Source organism: Coregonus lavaretus, assembly GCF_964263955.1.
Source record: "Coregonus lavaretus genome assembly, chromosome: 10".
NCBI lineage: Eukaryota > Metazoa > Chordata > Actinopteri > Salmoniformes > Salmonidae > Coregonus > Coregonus lavaretus.
Window position 1 is genome coordinate 27,375,702 of NC_139997.1, and position 17,600 is coordinate 27,393,301.

At 45.9% G+C, this 17,600-nt stretch overlaps 1 protein-coding gene across 1 annotated transcript in view; it reads left to right on the forward strand.

Annotated features, from left to right (window-relative positions):
• Positions 1–6,289: 6,289 nt before the first annotated feature.
• The window catches only part of LOC311136672 (protein phosphatase 1E-like), a 65,440-nt gene continuing 54,129 nt past the window's right edge, over positions 6,290–17,600 (forward strand). Inside the window, exon 1 of the mRNA XM_084170888.1 lies at positions 6,290–6,528. Coding sequence (XP_084027014.1) covers positions 6,347–6,528 — 182 coding nt within the window. The 5' untranslated portion in view covers positions 6,290–6,346. The remainder of the gene's footprint in view (positions 6,529–17,600) is intronic.

Genomic DNA, 17,600 nt, shown 5'->3' on the forward strand with positions numbered 1-17,600 from the left:
TAATCCATCCACCTGACAGGTGTGGCATATCAAGAAGCTGATTAAACAGCATGATCATTACACAGGTGCACCTTGTGCTGGGGACAATAAAAGGCCACTCTAAAATGTGCAGTTTTGTCACACAACACAATGCCACAGATGTCTCAAGTTTTGAGGGAGCGTGCAATTTGCATACTGACTGCAGGAATGTCCACCAGAGCCGTTGCCAGATAATTGAATGTTAATTTCTCTACCATAAGCTGCCTCCAACGTCATTTTAGAGAATTTGGCAGTACGTCCAAACGGCCTCACAACTGCAGACCACGTGTAACCATGCCAGCCCAGGACCTCCACATCCTGCTTCTTCACCTGTGGGATCGTCTGAGACCAGCCACCGAGACAGCTGATGAAACTGAGGAGTATTTCTGTCTGTAATAAAGCCCTTTTGTGGGGAAATTGCTCCCCAGTGGGTGGGCCTGTCTCCCAAGTGGGTGGGCCTATGCCCTCCCAGGCCCACCCATGCTCAGTCATGTGAAATCCATAGATTATGGCCTAATGAATTTCTTTCAATTGACTGATTTCCTTATATGAACTATAACTCAATTTTTGCATGCTGCGTTTATATTTTTGTTCAGTATAATATGTTAACCAGGTGTCATGCGTCTGGGTGTAGCGGTAGGATGGAATCAGGCGCAGGACACAGAACTATAATAACGAAGTTCTTTACTGGAACAAAAATAGCAGAGCAAATCCTCCACGCAGGGAAGAGCAAATACCAGCTCACCAAAAGACATCAAAACAACGAACAATCACGCACAACACCATGAGGGAACCAGAGGGTAAAATAGGGAAACAAATGAACATAATGGGTAACAGGTGGGATCAATACAGACAAGACAAGTGTAACACAGAAAACATCGATCGGTGGCAGCTAGTACGACGAACGCCGAAGCCTGCCCGAGCAAGGAGGAGGGGCAGCCTCGGCTGAATTCGTGACAGTACCCCCCCCTTGACGCACGGCTCCAGCCGTGCGTCGACACCGGCCTCGGGGACGGCCAGGAGGACGCGGAGCAGGGCGAGTCGGATGACGACGATGGAACTCCCTCAACAGGGAGGGATCGAGGATGTCCCTCCTGGGAACCCAGCTCCGTTCCTTCGGACCGTACCCCTCCCACTCCACGAGATACTGCAGGCCCCCCACCCGACGCCTCGAATCCAGAATGGAACGGACTGAGTATGCCCGTGCCCCCTCGATGTCCAATGGGGGCGGAGGAACCTCCCGCACCTCAGACTCCTGGAGCGGACCAGCTACCACCGGCCTGAGGAGAGACACATGGAACGAGGGGTTAATACGGTAATCAGGGGGGAGCTGTAACCTATAACAAACCTCGTTCAACCTCCTCAGGACTTTAAAGGGCCCCACAAACCGCCGACCCAGCTTCCGGCAGGGCAGGCAAAGGGTCAGGTTTCGGGTCGAGAGCCAGACCCGGTCCCCCGGTGTATACACCGGAGCCTCACTGCGGTGGCGGTCGGCACTCACCTTCTGACGCCTGATAGCCTTTTGCAGGCGTACATGGGCAGTGTTCCAGGTCTCCTCCGAGCGCTGAAACCATTCATCCACCACAGGTGCCTCGATCTGGCTCTGATGCCATGGTGCCAGGACCGGCTGATAACCTAGTACACACTGAAAGGGAGACAGGTCAGTGGAGGAGTGGCAGAGAAAATGTTGTGCCATCTCTGCCCAGGGGATGTAAACTGACCAATCCCCCGGCCGGTCCTGGCAATATGACCTCAGAAACCTACCCACATCCTGGTTTACTCTCTCCACCTGCCCATTACTCTCGGGGTGAAACCCTGAGGTCAGGCTGATCGAGACCCCCAGATGGTCCATGAACGCCTTCCAGACCCTTGATGTGAACTGGGGACCCCGATCAGACACTATATCCTTAGGTACCCCGTAGTGCCGGAAGACGTGTGTAAACAGGGCCTCTGCAGTCTGTAGGGCTGTAGGGAGACCGGGCAAAGGAATGACAGGACTTAGAAAACCGATCCACAACGACTAGGATCGTGGTATTCCCTTGTGACGGGGGGAGGTCCGTAACAAAGTCCACCGATAGGTGTGACCACGGCCGTTGTGAACGGGGAGAGGTTGTAATTTCCCTCTGGGCAGGTGTCTAGGTGCCTTGCACTGGGCGCACACCGAACAGGAGGAAACCCTCACATCCTGAGCTAAGGTAGGCCACCAGTACTTCCCACTAAGACAGCGCACTGTCCGACCGATACCAGGATGACCAGAATAGGGTGACGTGAGCCCAATAGATCAATCGATCATCAGACGGAACGTACACACGACCCACTGGACACGGGGGGAGTGGGCTCCGTGCGTAACGCCCACTCAATGTCCGCATCAACCTCCCATACCACCAGACAAGACGCCGGAAGTATGGGAGTGGGCTCCCTGGACCGCTCCTCTGTGTCATACAGCCGGGACAGTGCATCTGCCTTAGCATTCTGGGAACCTGGTCTGTAGGATAGGGTGAAATCAAAACGCGTGAAAAACATGGCCCACCTTGCCTGGCGAGGGTTCAGTCTCCTCGCCGCCCGTATGTACTCCAAGTTGCAGTGGTCAGTCAAAATGAGAAAAGGGTGTTTTTTCCCCCTCAAGCCAATGTCTCCACGCCTTTAGAGCCTTCACAACAGCTAACAGCTCCCGGTCCCCCACATCATAGTTTTGCTCCGCCGGGCTGAGCTTCTTTGAGAAGAAAGCACAGGGGTGGAGCTTTGTGGGCGTACCCGAGCGCTGAGACAGTACAGCTCCTATCCCAGCCTTGGACGTGTCCACCTCGACTATGAATGCCAAGGAGGGATCCGGATGAGCCAGCACAGGAGCCGAAGTGAACAGTGCCCTCAGGTGACCAAAAGCCCTATCTGCCTCCACTGACCACCGCAGGCACACCGGTCCCCCTTCAGCAAGGAGGTAATGGGAGCCGCTACCTGACCGAAGCCCCGGATAAACCTCTGGTAGTTGGCAAACCCTAAGAATCGGTGCACCTCCTTAACCGTGGTTGGAGTCGGCCAATTACACACGGCTGCAATGCGGTCATTCTCCATCTCCACCCCTGACTCGGACAGGCGGTGTCCTAAGACCTTTCTCAGCCTTGACGTAAAGGTCATGCTCCAACAGTCGACCAAGCACCTTGCGCACCAGGGACACATGCTCGGCTCGTGTAGCGGAGTATATGAGAATATCATCTATATACGCCACTACACCCTGTCCGTGCAGGTCCCTGAAAATCTCATCGACAAAGGATTGGAAGACTGAGGGAGCATTCATCAACCCGTACGGCATGACGAGGTACTCATAGTGCCCAGAGGTGGTACTAAATGCCGTCTTCCACTCATCCCCTTCCCGGATACGCACCAGATTGTACGCGCTCCTGAGATCCAATTTGGTGAAGAAGCGCGCCCCGTGCAATGACTCCGTCACACTAGCAATGAGAGGTAGTGGGTAACTGTACTTCACAGTTATTTGATTGAGACCTCGATAGTCAATGCACGGGCGTAAACCTCCATCCTTCTTCTTCACAAAAAAGAAACTCGAGGAGGCAGGGGAAGTGGAGTGCCGAATGTATCCCTGTCCTAGAAATTCGGAGACATATGTTTCCATAGCCGCCGTCTCCTCCTGTGACAGAGGATACACGTGACTCCGAGGAAGTGCAGCGCCCTCCCGGAGATTTATCGCACAATCCCCCTGTCGATGGGGTGGTAATTGAGTCGCCTTCTGTAAAGGCAAAAGCCAAATCGGCATATTCGGGGGGAATGTGCATCGTGGAGACCTGGTTTGGACTCTCCACCGTAGTTGCACCTACGGAAACACCTACACACCTCCCCGAGCACTGACGTGACCATCCCTTGAGAGCCCTCTGTTGCCACGAAATATTGTGGTCATGAGTGGCTAACCAGGGAAGCCCCAGCACCATGGGAAACACAGGAGAATAGATCAGGAAGAGACTGATTCTCTCCTCATGACCCTCCGGCGTTTCCATCCGGAGTGGAGCTGTAACCTCCCTAATCAGGCCCGACCCTAAAGGGCGACTATCTAAGGCATGTATGGGGAAGGGCACATCAACAGGCACAATAGGGATCCCTAATCTACGTGCAAACAGATGGTCTATAAAATTCCCAGCTGCGCCGGAATCTACGAGCGCCTTATGCTGGGAATGTGGGGAAAACTCAGGAAATCTAACACACACACGTGACCAACAGGGAGCTCTGGGTGAGTTGGGTGCTTACTCACCTGGGATGGTCCACCAGGGCCCTGCCTGCTGTCTCGACTCCCTGAGGACCCTTTCCAGCACTGACAAGCAGTGTGTCCTCTGCGGCCACAGTTGGTGCAGGAAACAGTCCCCTTACATCAGCACCTCCAAGCTCCATGGGTGTAGGTTCGGAAGTGCTGGGGGATGGACTGGACGGACCCTGATCCGGACGTCCGCGGGTGGCCAACAGGTTATCCAGCCGGATTAATAAGTCTATCAACTGGTCCAGGTTAAGAGTGGTGTCCCTGCAGGCCAGCTCCCAACTAACGTCCTCCCGTAGGCTGCATCGTAGTGGTCTATCAGGGCCCTCTCGTTCCATCCTGCGCTGGCTGCCAAGGTTCTGAAGTCCAATGCGAAGTCCTGTGCGCTCCTCTTCCCCTGTCTGAGGTGGAACAACCGCTCTCCCGCCACTCTCCCCTCCGGTGGATGATCGAATACAGACCGGAAACGGTGGGTAAAGTCCTCATAGCACACAGACTCTGCATCTATACCTCCCCACTCCGTGTTGGCCCACTCGAGTGCTTTCCCCCGACAGACAGGAAATGAGGGCGGACACGCTCTCGTATCCCGAGGGAGCCGGGTGGATGGTTGCCAGGTAGAGCTCCACCTGGAGCAGAAACCCCTGACACCCGGCAGCTGTTCCATCATATGCCCTCGGGAGCGAGAGCCGAATCCCACTGGCACCAGTGTTAGAATGGGTGGACAGCGATGTGGGGGGAATTGGAGGAAGAGGAGATGTTGGGAAACCTCCTCTCTCCCATCGCTCCATAGTATTCAGGACTCGATCCATAGCTGTGCCCAAAGTTTGTAGCATGGTCGAGTGCTGCTGGATGCGTTCCTCCACTGAGCTTGAAGGAATGGAAGTGCCTGTTGACTCCATTACAATGGTGCGTGATTCTGTCATGGGTCTGGGTGTAACGGTAGGATGGAATCAGGCACAGGACACAGAACTATAATAACAAAGTTCTTTACTGGAACAAAAATAGCAGAGCAAATCCTCCACGCAGGGAAGAGCAAATACCGGCTCACCAAAAGACAGCAAAACAACGAACAATCACGCAAAACACCATGAGGGAACCAGAGGGTAAAATAGGGAAACAAATTAACATAATGGGTAACAGGTGTGACCAATACAGACAAGACAAGTGTAACACTTGTCTTGTGACGACGAACTCGTGACACCAGGGTTGGAGAGTAACTGATTACATGTCCATCCTACATGTAATCAGTTACAGGTTACATGTAATCTGATTTACAAAAAACATTATAAAAATATTATAATCAGATTACAGTTTGAAAAACTAGATGATAATTTATTGGATTACATTACAATTCAGTAAGGATGTTTGAGAAAAAATACATTATGGCACCTTTCTGTTTTCTCAATGACATTCAATTCAGCATTGAAAAAAGGCCTAAATTTAAGGTTGTTCCATCTGAGCGAGTCTGACCACAAGTAAGACCACTATGATGACATACCAAATGTGTTTGATGGATTTTTTTGTCAGTAATCAGATAACTTTTGGATTAACCAAACTCATTAAATGAATGTTACTAATGACTATTTTGGACAGGTAACTAGTAAATGTAACGGATGACATTTAGAAAGTAACCTACCCAACCCCGATGTTAACCTATCATAGGCTTTTTATATTTTTTAAATATAGTTTTGGATTAGTCATAATAACATGTCCTATGCACAAGGAGAATGTCTTCTTTTTTTAAATACGATATTGCCATTAGTTGTTACAGTTCTTCCACAGTGAAGGCAATTTGCCCACCTTTAGTTCAAAAAGCACGTATCGCATGTGAGGGGGCATTGTGCGTGCGCGTTCCCGAACCTGACACAAACCTGATGCTTCTCCCGCTTTCTCAAAATTCCCTCCCCTCTCTTGTCATCATCCACCCACCCTCTCCTGTGATTGAGCGAAAACCTTGTTCACGCGCGCGCGTTCCCATCCGGCGCGAGTGGGGAGCTGTCCAGCAAGCGATTTGAAGTAATCTTCTTGCCCGGCTAGTGCGGTCTCTTATCTGTCCAGGAATGAGAAGTGATGGCCGGCTCAGCAACTGAGGAGAAAACCTTCCGAAGGTTCTTGGAGCTCTTCCTCCGAGAGATGAGACCACCACTCCAGGAGAACGACCCTGTCCCAATGCGCCCTTTGTCGGACCTCACCTCGGAGGACGAAGTTGAAGGGGAATGCCTCGATATGTGTCTTCAGCACCTGTGCAAATAGTAAGTACGCTACCGATTTGATGTTATAAATTGTTTTGTATGCAGCGTCAACTAATGGTTTATGTTTGTCTTTGCAAGACAATTTCAGACGAGAATAGGAATAGAATAGAATAGGCATTTGGAGTCATCAAAAGTGAAAGCTAATTTAGCCGGCTATAGATATCTTACACTAATTGGCATGACTTTTTTTGCGCAAACACAGTTAATATAAATGATAAGCTAAGTAGCCTTCTACGTTCAGTGAGCAATTCGGAATTGGTTGTTACAGAATTACTGTCCTGTCCGTTTTGCCGCTTATCCTATGAAGCCACTCTCAAATTCTGTAACAGAGGGAAGACAACCGTCAAATACATTTCAGCTGTATGCCGGCTCCTCTCTGTTTCCATTCGTTCATGTTCCTCCATCCCACTTATCCGATGTCCGGTTAATGTGAATTTCCCCTCTCTTTTGCGTCGCACGACGTCATTTCATTCGTAGGAAGGAACGATTGCATTCCTCATAGTAACCATGGCAGGCTATTCTCATAAGAGATGCTTTCCGATTCATACAGTGTAGTCGTTGTAGGCTAATTTGCATGACAACAATACGGGCACACTTTGTTCACCATGTCCTGATTTTTCCTCTTTGTTCCCCATTTCAGTGTATTTGCAACCATTCTAAGCGCACTTGCGCTCGTCGGCGTAGGCTCCCTAGTAAATTCAATTTATAGCTAAATGTGTGTGGGAAGGGTTGAGCATTTTGAGATATATTACGTCACACTCACATCCATAAATAGTACATCTAACCACTGAAGACACCCAGAAGACAATAGTGAATTTCTCAAGCGTGTCGAGGATGATTGCAATTTGATAGGTCACATGTAATTGTGAGATCAACACCACCAATAAACGACCCTACAAGAAGCAAACACAGCCAGTCTAAAATAGAGCCATTTAAGGGCTTGGAAATAATTCATTCTTGACCTTGAAAATGTGAGCTTACGATTTACTATATTTGCTACAGTGCATTTGGAAAGTATTCAGACCCCTTCCCGTTTTCCACATTTTGTTATGTAAGTGCTTGGAAAGAATTCATTCTTGACCTTGAAAATGTGAGCTTACAATTTTTGCTACAGTGCATTTGGAAAGTATTCAGACCCCTTCCCGTTCTCCACATTTTGTTACGTAACAGCCTTATTCAAAAATTGATTAAATAAATAAAAATCCTCATCAATCTACACACAATACCCCATAATGAAAAAGCGAAATTAGGTTTTTAGAATTGTTTTCAAATTTATTAAAAACTAAAAAACGTAAATACCTTATTTACATAAGTATTCTGACCCTTTGCTATGAGACTCGAAATTGAGATCCGGTGCATCAGATTTCCATTGATCATTCTTGAGATGTTTCTACAACTTGATTGGAGTCCATCTGTGGTAAATTAAATTGATTGGACATGATTTGGAAAGGCACACACCTGTCTATATAAGGTCCCACAGTTGACAGTGCATGTCAGAGCAAAAACCAAGTCATGAGGTTGAAGGAATTGTTCGTAGAGCTCCGAGACAGGATTGTGTCGAGGCACAGATCTGGGGAAGGGTACCAACATTTTTTTGCAGCATTGAAGGTCCCCAAGAACACAGTGGCCTCCATCATTCTTAAATGGAAGAAGTTTGGAACCACCAAGACTCTTGGGCCTTGGTCAGGGAGGTGACCAAGAACCCGATGGTCACTCTTACAGAGCTCCAGAGTTCCTCTGTGGAGATGGGAGAACCTTCCAGAAGGACAACCATCTCTGCAGCACTCCACCAATCAGGCCTTTATGGTAGAGTGGCCAGATGGAAGCCACTCCTCAGTAAAAGGCACATGACAGCCTGCTTGGAGTTTGCCAAAAAGGCACCTAAAGGACTCTCAGACCATGAGAAACAAGATTCTCTGGTCTGATGAAACCAAGATTGAACACTTTGGCCTGAATGCCAAGTGCCACGTCTGGAGGAAACCTGGCACCATCCCTACGGTGAAGCATGGTGGTGGCAGCATCATGCTGTGGGGATGTTTTTCAGCGGCATGGACTGGGAGACTAGTCAGGTTTGAGGGAAAGATGAACGGAGCAAAGTACAGAGAGATCCTTGATGAAAACCTGCTCCAGAGAGCTTAGGACCTCAGACTGGGGCGAAGGTTCACCTTCCAACAGGACAACGACCCTAAGCACACAGCCAAGACAACGCAGGAGTGGCTTCGGGACAAGTCTCTGAATGTCCTTTTGTGGCCCAGCCAGAGCCCGGACTTGAACCTGATCGAACATCTCTGGAGAAACCTGAAAAAAGCTGTGCAGCGAGGCTCCCCATCCAACCTGACAGCGCCTGAGAGGATCTGCAGAGAAGAATGAGAGAAACTCCCCAAATACAGGTGTGCCAAGCTTGTAGCATCATACCTAAGAAGACTCGAGGCTGTAATCGCTGCCAAAGGTGCTTCAACAAGGTACTGAGTAAAAGGTCTGAATACTTGTGTAAATGTAATATTTAAATTTTTTCTAAATTTGCAAACATTTATAAAAACCTGTTTTGCTTTGTCATTATGAGGTATTGTGTGTAGATTGAAAACAATTCAATCCATTTTAGAATAAGGCTCTAAAGTAACAAAATGTGGAAAAAGTCAAGGGGTCTGAATACTTTCCGAATGCACTGTATATGTGTTTACTCTACTTAGAGCTAGTAAATCAGTACTGAACCCAATGTTGAATTGGAAGTGTTATGTTGGGGTTCGTCATGTCCCACATAGTCTACAGGGCATACAACAAACAGTATTTTGATGTTCACCCCTGCCCCATTTCAAAGACCTAAACTTGTTGTGTCAATATCACCAATTCCCAGTCTTTGGGAAGAGATGGCAGCGTTGAGAGGAGGGTTGTAGCAGTGTCAGTCTGCTAGATCTGCTCTGCACAAAGAGCTTATTGTCTGTGACTTTGCACACAGCTCTGGATGCTGCCAAGGCCCATACTACCAGAACATATCCATACCTACAGTAGTGTTCATGTATTGACAGTTATCAAATGTAATTGACCCCATGGATAAGCCTAAGTATATCTAAGAAGAAGAAGGACACACTCACATATTATGCATTTATTACACAAGAACAATTTCCATTTATGGATATTTGCAGTGGTTCCTGGTTCCCTCTCTAAAGCGATCATAGTTTGATTGATTATTTGTTTTCCATGGGATCATTCCTGCAGCGCTAATTATAGTCTTTTTAAAGGAGAGCAATGTCTTAATTCGGCACAAAGTGAGACCCATTCTCAGACTCAGTGCTGCGAGGATCAGGTCCTTCCGTTGTGTTTCAGCTGAACGTGTGATCATTTTGTCTCTGGGTTGAAGATCTAATAATAGACCTGGGAGAGAGGTGGAGATCTCCTTTGCCGCTCTTCCTGAATGGAAGTCCCTGTGTATATGTGTGTGTGTGTGTTGCAACGGTGCTGTATTGATGGGTAGGAGAGGCTCACAGTGTGGGTATGTGTGTGTGTGTGTAAAAGGTGGAGATGAATGCAGATTGTGCAGATCTGGACTTGTGTGTATGTGTGCAATGACGACAGTGTGAATAAGGTTCCCATCCCTGCCTGAGGTATCAGAGGCACACATTTGAAAGGCAGAGAAAGCAGCAAGGTTCACACTCATGGGGGAGGGGGGGGTGACATGGTACGCCCCACCCAGTGTCAGCCGGCTCAGTGTGTGGGTGAGACGCAGCCCTCCTCTTAAACTGTCATGGCTGACGCGTAATGATACTTCTGGAGGATAAGGGAATCACGACACAGAGATAGGGCTGTCACATTTAATGACAACTCACTTTTGAATTGAACCCAAAATAGTAGGGTATGAAAAAAATAAAAGCAGTACTGTCATAAGCAATGTGTATAGAACACAGACCTCACTCAGTTATCGCTAGCGAGTGGCCACCTCTCTCCCCCTATAGCAGTACATTTCCTGGGAAGTGTGTGTGGTGTGTGTGTCAGACATGGGTTCAAATACATGTGTATTTTAGTATCTGGTATTTAAAATACTTTTTTTCTGTGTATTTGAGAATATACAAATACACAGCCCAAAACAAATACTTTTATTTGAGTATTTTAATGGTTTGTAAAGTCCAAATAGTCTACCAAATTGTATTTGAGAGTATTTTCAAATATTTATTTCAAATACTATTTTCAAATACCTGGGTCAAATGCATGGAAGTGTATTTGAGTCAGTGTATTTGAGTATTGTCAAATACTTTCCAAGTATATTTCCAAATACATTAAAATATTCAACTTTTCAAATAAAATATATCTGAATAATTACTTTGAATGTATGTGAAAGTAATTGAGATATTTTAAATAGTATTTTGTGTGTGTGGGTGTGTACGTGTGTGTTCAGAGCAGCTCATTAATAATCTGATAACAATTCTAATGCTGAAAGCAGCTCGGCGTTGCAATCCCATTCGGCTCATGTGTGAAGCCTTCACCTGAGGCATGCAATCGTGGCCTCCATTTCTTCTCATCTCTTCATCATCTGACAAGGCAGGTAGAAAAGCTGCTCTGTTTGTCCAGCTTCAAAGTGTCAGGCTTTCTTCACACCCCTTAATGATGGCTGTTGACTAGGGAATGAGAGAGAGAGGAGCATAATGGATGCAGGCATACGTGTCAGCAGGCTCATTTGTCCTCGCTCACAATCCCACCATGTCATTATGACGAAAAATAACCACAGGAGGAGCCAATGCAATATACAGTATGCAATGCATAATTCAACACATATGCTGTGATGGCTAAAAATAGACATCGCTTACTGCCTGACTTCACTCTGTGAGTGTTTTCAGAGCTCGTTCTGTTGGGAACGGCTGTAGAGGCCATCTTGAGGATGGGTAACAATAGAGGGAGGGATGGATGGAGGAGAGCCATGACTAAGCCTCCTTCCTCCTTCACTCCCTCCTACCCCCATTCCCTCCATCCCCTTGTTTCCCACTGCCCCCGGTACCTCCACTGTGAGCGCTGATAATTGAGAGAGGGGAGCTCTCCTAAATCTCATTAAACAGGCACGTCTCCCACAGCTGTAAACCACCACGCGCACATCCGGATTCCTCCAAGACACACACACACACGCACGCACACACACACACACACACACACACACACACACACACACACACACACACACACACACACACACACACACACACACACACACACACACACACACACACACACACACACACACACACACACACACACACACACACACACACACACACACACACACACACACACACACACACACACACACACACACAGTCTGCTTCCGCACACTGCTGGAGGAACAGTGTGTGGTGTCGGAAGCGCTGCAGCTGACGGCTGCGTTAATGAGCACTGCTGTGCGACCGGATTGGACATCAGAGGAGCAGGGGAGAGAGACATTTGCATGTGACACACTCATCTCCCCACATCTCCTAATTCATAACACAACAGGAAGAGAAGGGGTCATCTGTGCCCTCACCCGAAAGTGCCTCAGTCCTAATGGACTACGACAGTGTCGCACAGTTTTACCGGATCAAGCATTGCTGTCCATTCACATCTTAATAACTACAATGTAATTACAACGTTAATGCGATCTTGCACTTGCTAAGGGTTAATGATACAAAATGTAACCTGGCCTACAATTTGTCCATCTCATTTTGACACAGACACACAAAAGATTGATGAGATATGCGCTGTTCTAAATGATCAATTCCACACATTTTTCAGCTTTCACACCAAAGAGTGTTGCTTTACATGAAAACAAATAATTGATTTATGCACAAGAGAGCCCTGATGAAATTTTCCTGTTCGTCTTTTGTGTCAAGCCAAAATTTGGCTAAGAGCTTTTTGGCATTGAATTAAGAGTGTGATTGTTCTTCAGCAACATTGACAGTTGCTGCTTCCAAGAAACACACACACACCATAATCCGTTTTACAGTAGACACAGAGCAGACCTCTGATTCAGAGAGAAAGAGGGCATCTCTCAGCCTCCCTCGTTTGTCATAAATCTAGAGACGAGATACAGGATAAAAGACAAAGACAACCTTTCCTTGTTTGAGTCTGACATTGCTATTTGGGTGTGTCTAGCAGTTAAGGCAATGTTACACCACCTGCAACTCCCAATAGACTTATTTGGCTGTAATTTGGGATTTTTGCAAATCGAGACATTTAATTGATTTAGACCCCTAAATTACCCTCAAGTTTTACTTATAACTTACAGACTGGGGCACTATAGAAGACCAGATGAATTGTTGACACTTGAGCCCAGTGAGAATTGATGGATAAGAGCGACCAAAACATTTGATCTCAACAAACCACAAATCAATATGGTGAGATCACGACACATTACCTCAGCAGAGTGAGGTCATTAGTCCCCAAGATTTACAACCAGGGTTCATCTCCACTACACTCTTTTCCAATTAAAGATGCATTGCTTAATGGGAGTGATAAATCAAAGAAACGAAGCACTAATGGTCATGCTAGGCTATGTCATACCTTGACCCATAGCAAGAGTTTTTTTTATATCCTTCTTAAAAAAAAGTCCCAGCAGTTCAGGCTGAATCCTTGCCTTGACTTGCCCAGGACACAGGCGGTAGGCGTGAACACGTCTCCTCAATGCCTGTTTTTACTGTAGCCAAAGGCACAACTAACTGCCTTTCACACTTGCAATCGATGCTACTCAATTTAGAATGCCCAGCTAGGCTAAACAAGGGCAACAGAGAGACAGAGAAAAGGGATCTGCAAGGATTCACAAGTCATTACTTCCAAATCAATGAAGATGTCCTCTGCTTATATACTGCCATGAATGATCTTGTTCCCCGAGGAACAAGTCTGGGGTCAGAGGTTTTTGCCTGCTGTGTCGTAGCTCCTAGAGAACAGTGTCCCTCTGTCTTGAGGGCCTCTTCCCAGAACCTCTAGTGGCATGACTGATATCTGGTGATCATTCTGACTAAGCATATACCACTATATTTGTTGCCTTGTCTTTAATTTACTCTGTGTCAGACCTTTTGTTGGCATCTATTTTTCACTTCCAAGTATATTTTGGCCTCTTGTGCTTACTGAAGAAGCAGGGGAGCGTTAAAGACATCAGTTGCACATGCTGCTAAATTGAGCGGCAGGTTTGCTGCATGCCTCAAACATGACCCTAGAAGGACACTTATTTGGCAATTGGCCCTCACTTACAGTAATTGCTATAGTAATCATCAGCGAGCACTTAAATTAGTTTAGTAAACAGGAAAATATAATTACAGACTGTTATGGTTGTTGAACATACCCAGGAACCTGCTATCATTCAGAGCAAAACTGGGAACTGTCATAGACATACAGCAGCTTAAACAGAGAGTTGGTAAGGGTTCTGAATTCATAGGTAGGTAACCTATTTTCCACAGAGAAGGGTGAGTTTGGGTGATGACTGTATCTGTCAGTAGGTCTATTAAAGGCTCTGATGTTTGCAGATGAGAAAAGAGATGACGTAATCGGCATCAGGGTTGGCATAAACAAGGTTTGTCTATTTAAACAAGCTAAAAACACCTAGCACCTGGATGCGCCTTACGTAAGAGCCGCAGACCGCAAAAAGCACTCTGCTTCAAAGTGTTGTGCAATGCACTCTGTTTTATAATAACTGGCAACTCTACAGACAAACGGACGCCCTCAGGGTCCTCCAAGGTTGTCTCCCCCCCAAGCTTTTCATTTGTGTAAAAGAGGTCTGTCACCCTCTCTGCAATGCCTGGCTAGCTAATTGGATGAAAATATGATTGATTTGGCACCTCCTGCCCGCCACACAGCAATTACTCTGAGTGTATTTGACGCCAGTTTCCATCTATACATCTTCCACAGGTCAAACATGGTCCCGACGTTCAAGATTTTGCGCTTCAATTAGAATGTCGAAGGTCACTCCCAGGCCCTCAGTGCAGCATACATTTGAAATATCAAATATGATTTAAAAGCAGAACAGAAAGTGCATTCAGATATTAGGGCAGAACCAGTGATCTATCCTTTGTGATACCTAGATAAGGGGCTTGCCTTACTTTACCCAGCTTTTACTAAACATGATCTTCACAGACAAAGTAAACTCCTTTCAATAAGCAGTGCATATCAAGAACAATTAATTTACTGCAGTTGATTATTATTTTGGCATTTCATAGCAGACTAATCAGAACATTCACTTGAGTCCCTAATGTACTGTTTCAGGATGATCTGACCTCTTTTTGCATTGAACTAGTTTCAGAATCTAAAACAATGGATGTACCCTCATCACATTTGTAAAAGTTTAAAGCGGCAATCAGCAATAGAAACAATAACCAAACATTCTCCCTGTCCTGTTTCGGTAAAAAGGGGCTGGAGAAATGTAGCTACTCTCATATTCATAGACAGAGCTATGGATGCAAGGACTGACCATCCATGATATCAACATTATAGTTGTAACCATGTTTTGAGGCTATATAGTGTCTGTTTACATTTACTTTGTTTACAAACATTGGAGTAAAACCATCTTATATTTTGGGTTCTGATGACGTCGGACAGTTGAACTAAGCTCATGAGGCATTTATAAATAATATTCTTCAAGAATCAATGGGTATATATAATTAATAAGTCCAAACAATGAATTTATATCATAATGTTGTTGTCAAAGATAAGATCATATTGAAATGGTCTCCCACAGTAGCACACAACCCAAATTGTACATTCTTGATGAAAATTCACACCCAATGTGTTGACATTAACATCAGTTCTGCAGATTACACAAGACCTGAAGGTAAAACAATGGGGTGATGAAGAGTTCAAGCATGGTGAGCAATGTGGCAGTTGTTGCTCTTCCACCATGGCTGCTTGCAGTTCAATGTCCAAAGCAATGACATGAAACTTCTGAGGCCTCATTGTGCACACATCGATCAACTCACATTTTCACCCTCTTCAAACATCCCATTTGAAGCTGTGGCAGGGATATTTCAGCACACCCGGTACTACTTGGTCTGCTGTAAAGAAGTTGGCACAGAAAAATTCTAGAACACGCCACCGCAAATTGAAGCTGCACAGGTCCCATCGGCACCTGCCTCCCCTTAGAGGTTCTCCTGTCCCTCAGAGCTCTCCTATCTTAGTGCTATTTAGGCCGCTACACTACCGGACAAAAGTTTTAGAACACCTACTCATTCAAGGGTTTTTCTTTATTTGTACTATTTTCTACATTGTAGAATAATAATGAAGACATCAAAACTATGAAATAACACATATGGAATCATGTAGTAACCAAAAAAGTGTTAAACAAATCAAAATATATTTTATATTTGAGATTCAAATAGCCACCATTTGCCTTGATGACAGCTTTGCACACTCTTGGCATTCTCTCAACCAGCTTCATGAGGTAGTCACCCAGCCAGTGCCCTGTCCTCACTGGCCACTTAACCCCTCAGCGGCAGGAGCACAGCACAGTGCCTTCACATGGCAGCAGGCAGGGCCCTCCACCGGTGGCCTCCAGCTCTGGTTTACCATGATCTCATAGCTCTGGTAAAAACCCCAAGGAGCTTCTGCCCTTTAGGGAATAGCATTCATGTTCATACATGGGTATACTGAGTCTAAAGACCATGCATATTTCACTAAAACATCTGACTCTTCTCTACCTGTGCTGATGTATATATCTTTACTTGGGCTCACTGTTGTTGAGTTAGTTATGAGTTAATAACGCGTTGGCAGTCTGGGTCATTACATTTGTTTGAAGATTACATTTCAGTCCAGTTTGGTCTCAGTTTGGTCTCAATCTCTGTTTATCCTGGCTATTCCAAATGTCAGTCTTATAAAGAGGAATGCCAAAGGCAGTAAGCACAGTTAATCTCCGTTAAGCCCAACATTTGACGTTACCAATCTGTCCTTTCTAAACACGCTTGTAAATAACCCACTGGGCACAGACGTCAGTTCAACGTCTAGTTTTTATTTACATTTGGTTGAGTTGTCAACTAACGTGAATTCAATGCGAATTCAATAAAAAAATCAATGTAATTTGGATTTAGGTTAAAAGTTGGAGGAAAAAATACTAAATGGCCTTACGTTGATGACTTTTTGCAAATCCAATCAGTTTCCATGTTGGTTCAATGTTATCACATAGATTTTGGGGGTTAAAATGATGTGGAAACAACGTTGATTGAACTAGTTTTTGCCCAGTGGGAAATCACAACCGTTGATTCTCAGCCAAGCCTTGCTTTTGCACTGTCTTGATTGAAGAATTCAACACTTGTTTGGTGCCACTGCCTTAAGGCTTATTTGGTAATTGTGGGCACATTTAACACCAAATGTGTTAAACGCCCGGAAGTTTATAAGAAATTCCGCTACGCCCTCCAAACAACCATCAAACAGGCAAAGCGTCAATACAGGACTAAGATCGAATCATACTACACCGGCTCCGATGCTCGTCGGATGTGGCAGGGCTTGCAAACTATTACAGACTACAAATGGAAGCACAGCCGCGAGCTGCCCAGTGACATGTGGTTTCTCATCCAGAGGCGGCGCTCCTTGTGGCCGGGGACTTTAATGCACTTAAATCCGTTTTACGTCATTTCTACCAGCATGTTAAATGTGCAACCAGAGGGAAAAAAACTCTAGACCACCTTTACTCCACACACAGATATGCGTACAAAGCTCTCCCTCTCCCTCCATTTGGCAAATCTGACCATAATTCTATCCTCCTGATTCCTGCTTACAAGCAAAAACTAAAGCAGGAAGCACAAGTTACTCTGTCAATAATTAAGTGGTCAGATGAAGCAGATGCTAAGCTACAGGACTGTTTTGCTAGCACAGACTGGAATATGTTCCGGGATTCTTCCGATAGCATTGAGAAGTACACCACATCAGTCACTGGCTTCATCAATAAGTGCATCGATGACGTCATCCCCACAGTGACTGTCCATACATATCCCAACCAGAAGCCATGGATTAAAGGCAACATCCGCACTGAAAGGGTAGAGCTGTCTCTTTCAAGGAGCGGGACTCTAACCTGGAAGCTTATAAGAAATCCCGCTATGCCCTCTAACGAACCATCAAACAGGCAAGGCGTCAAT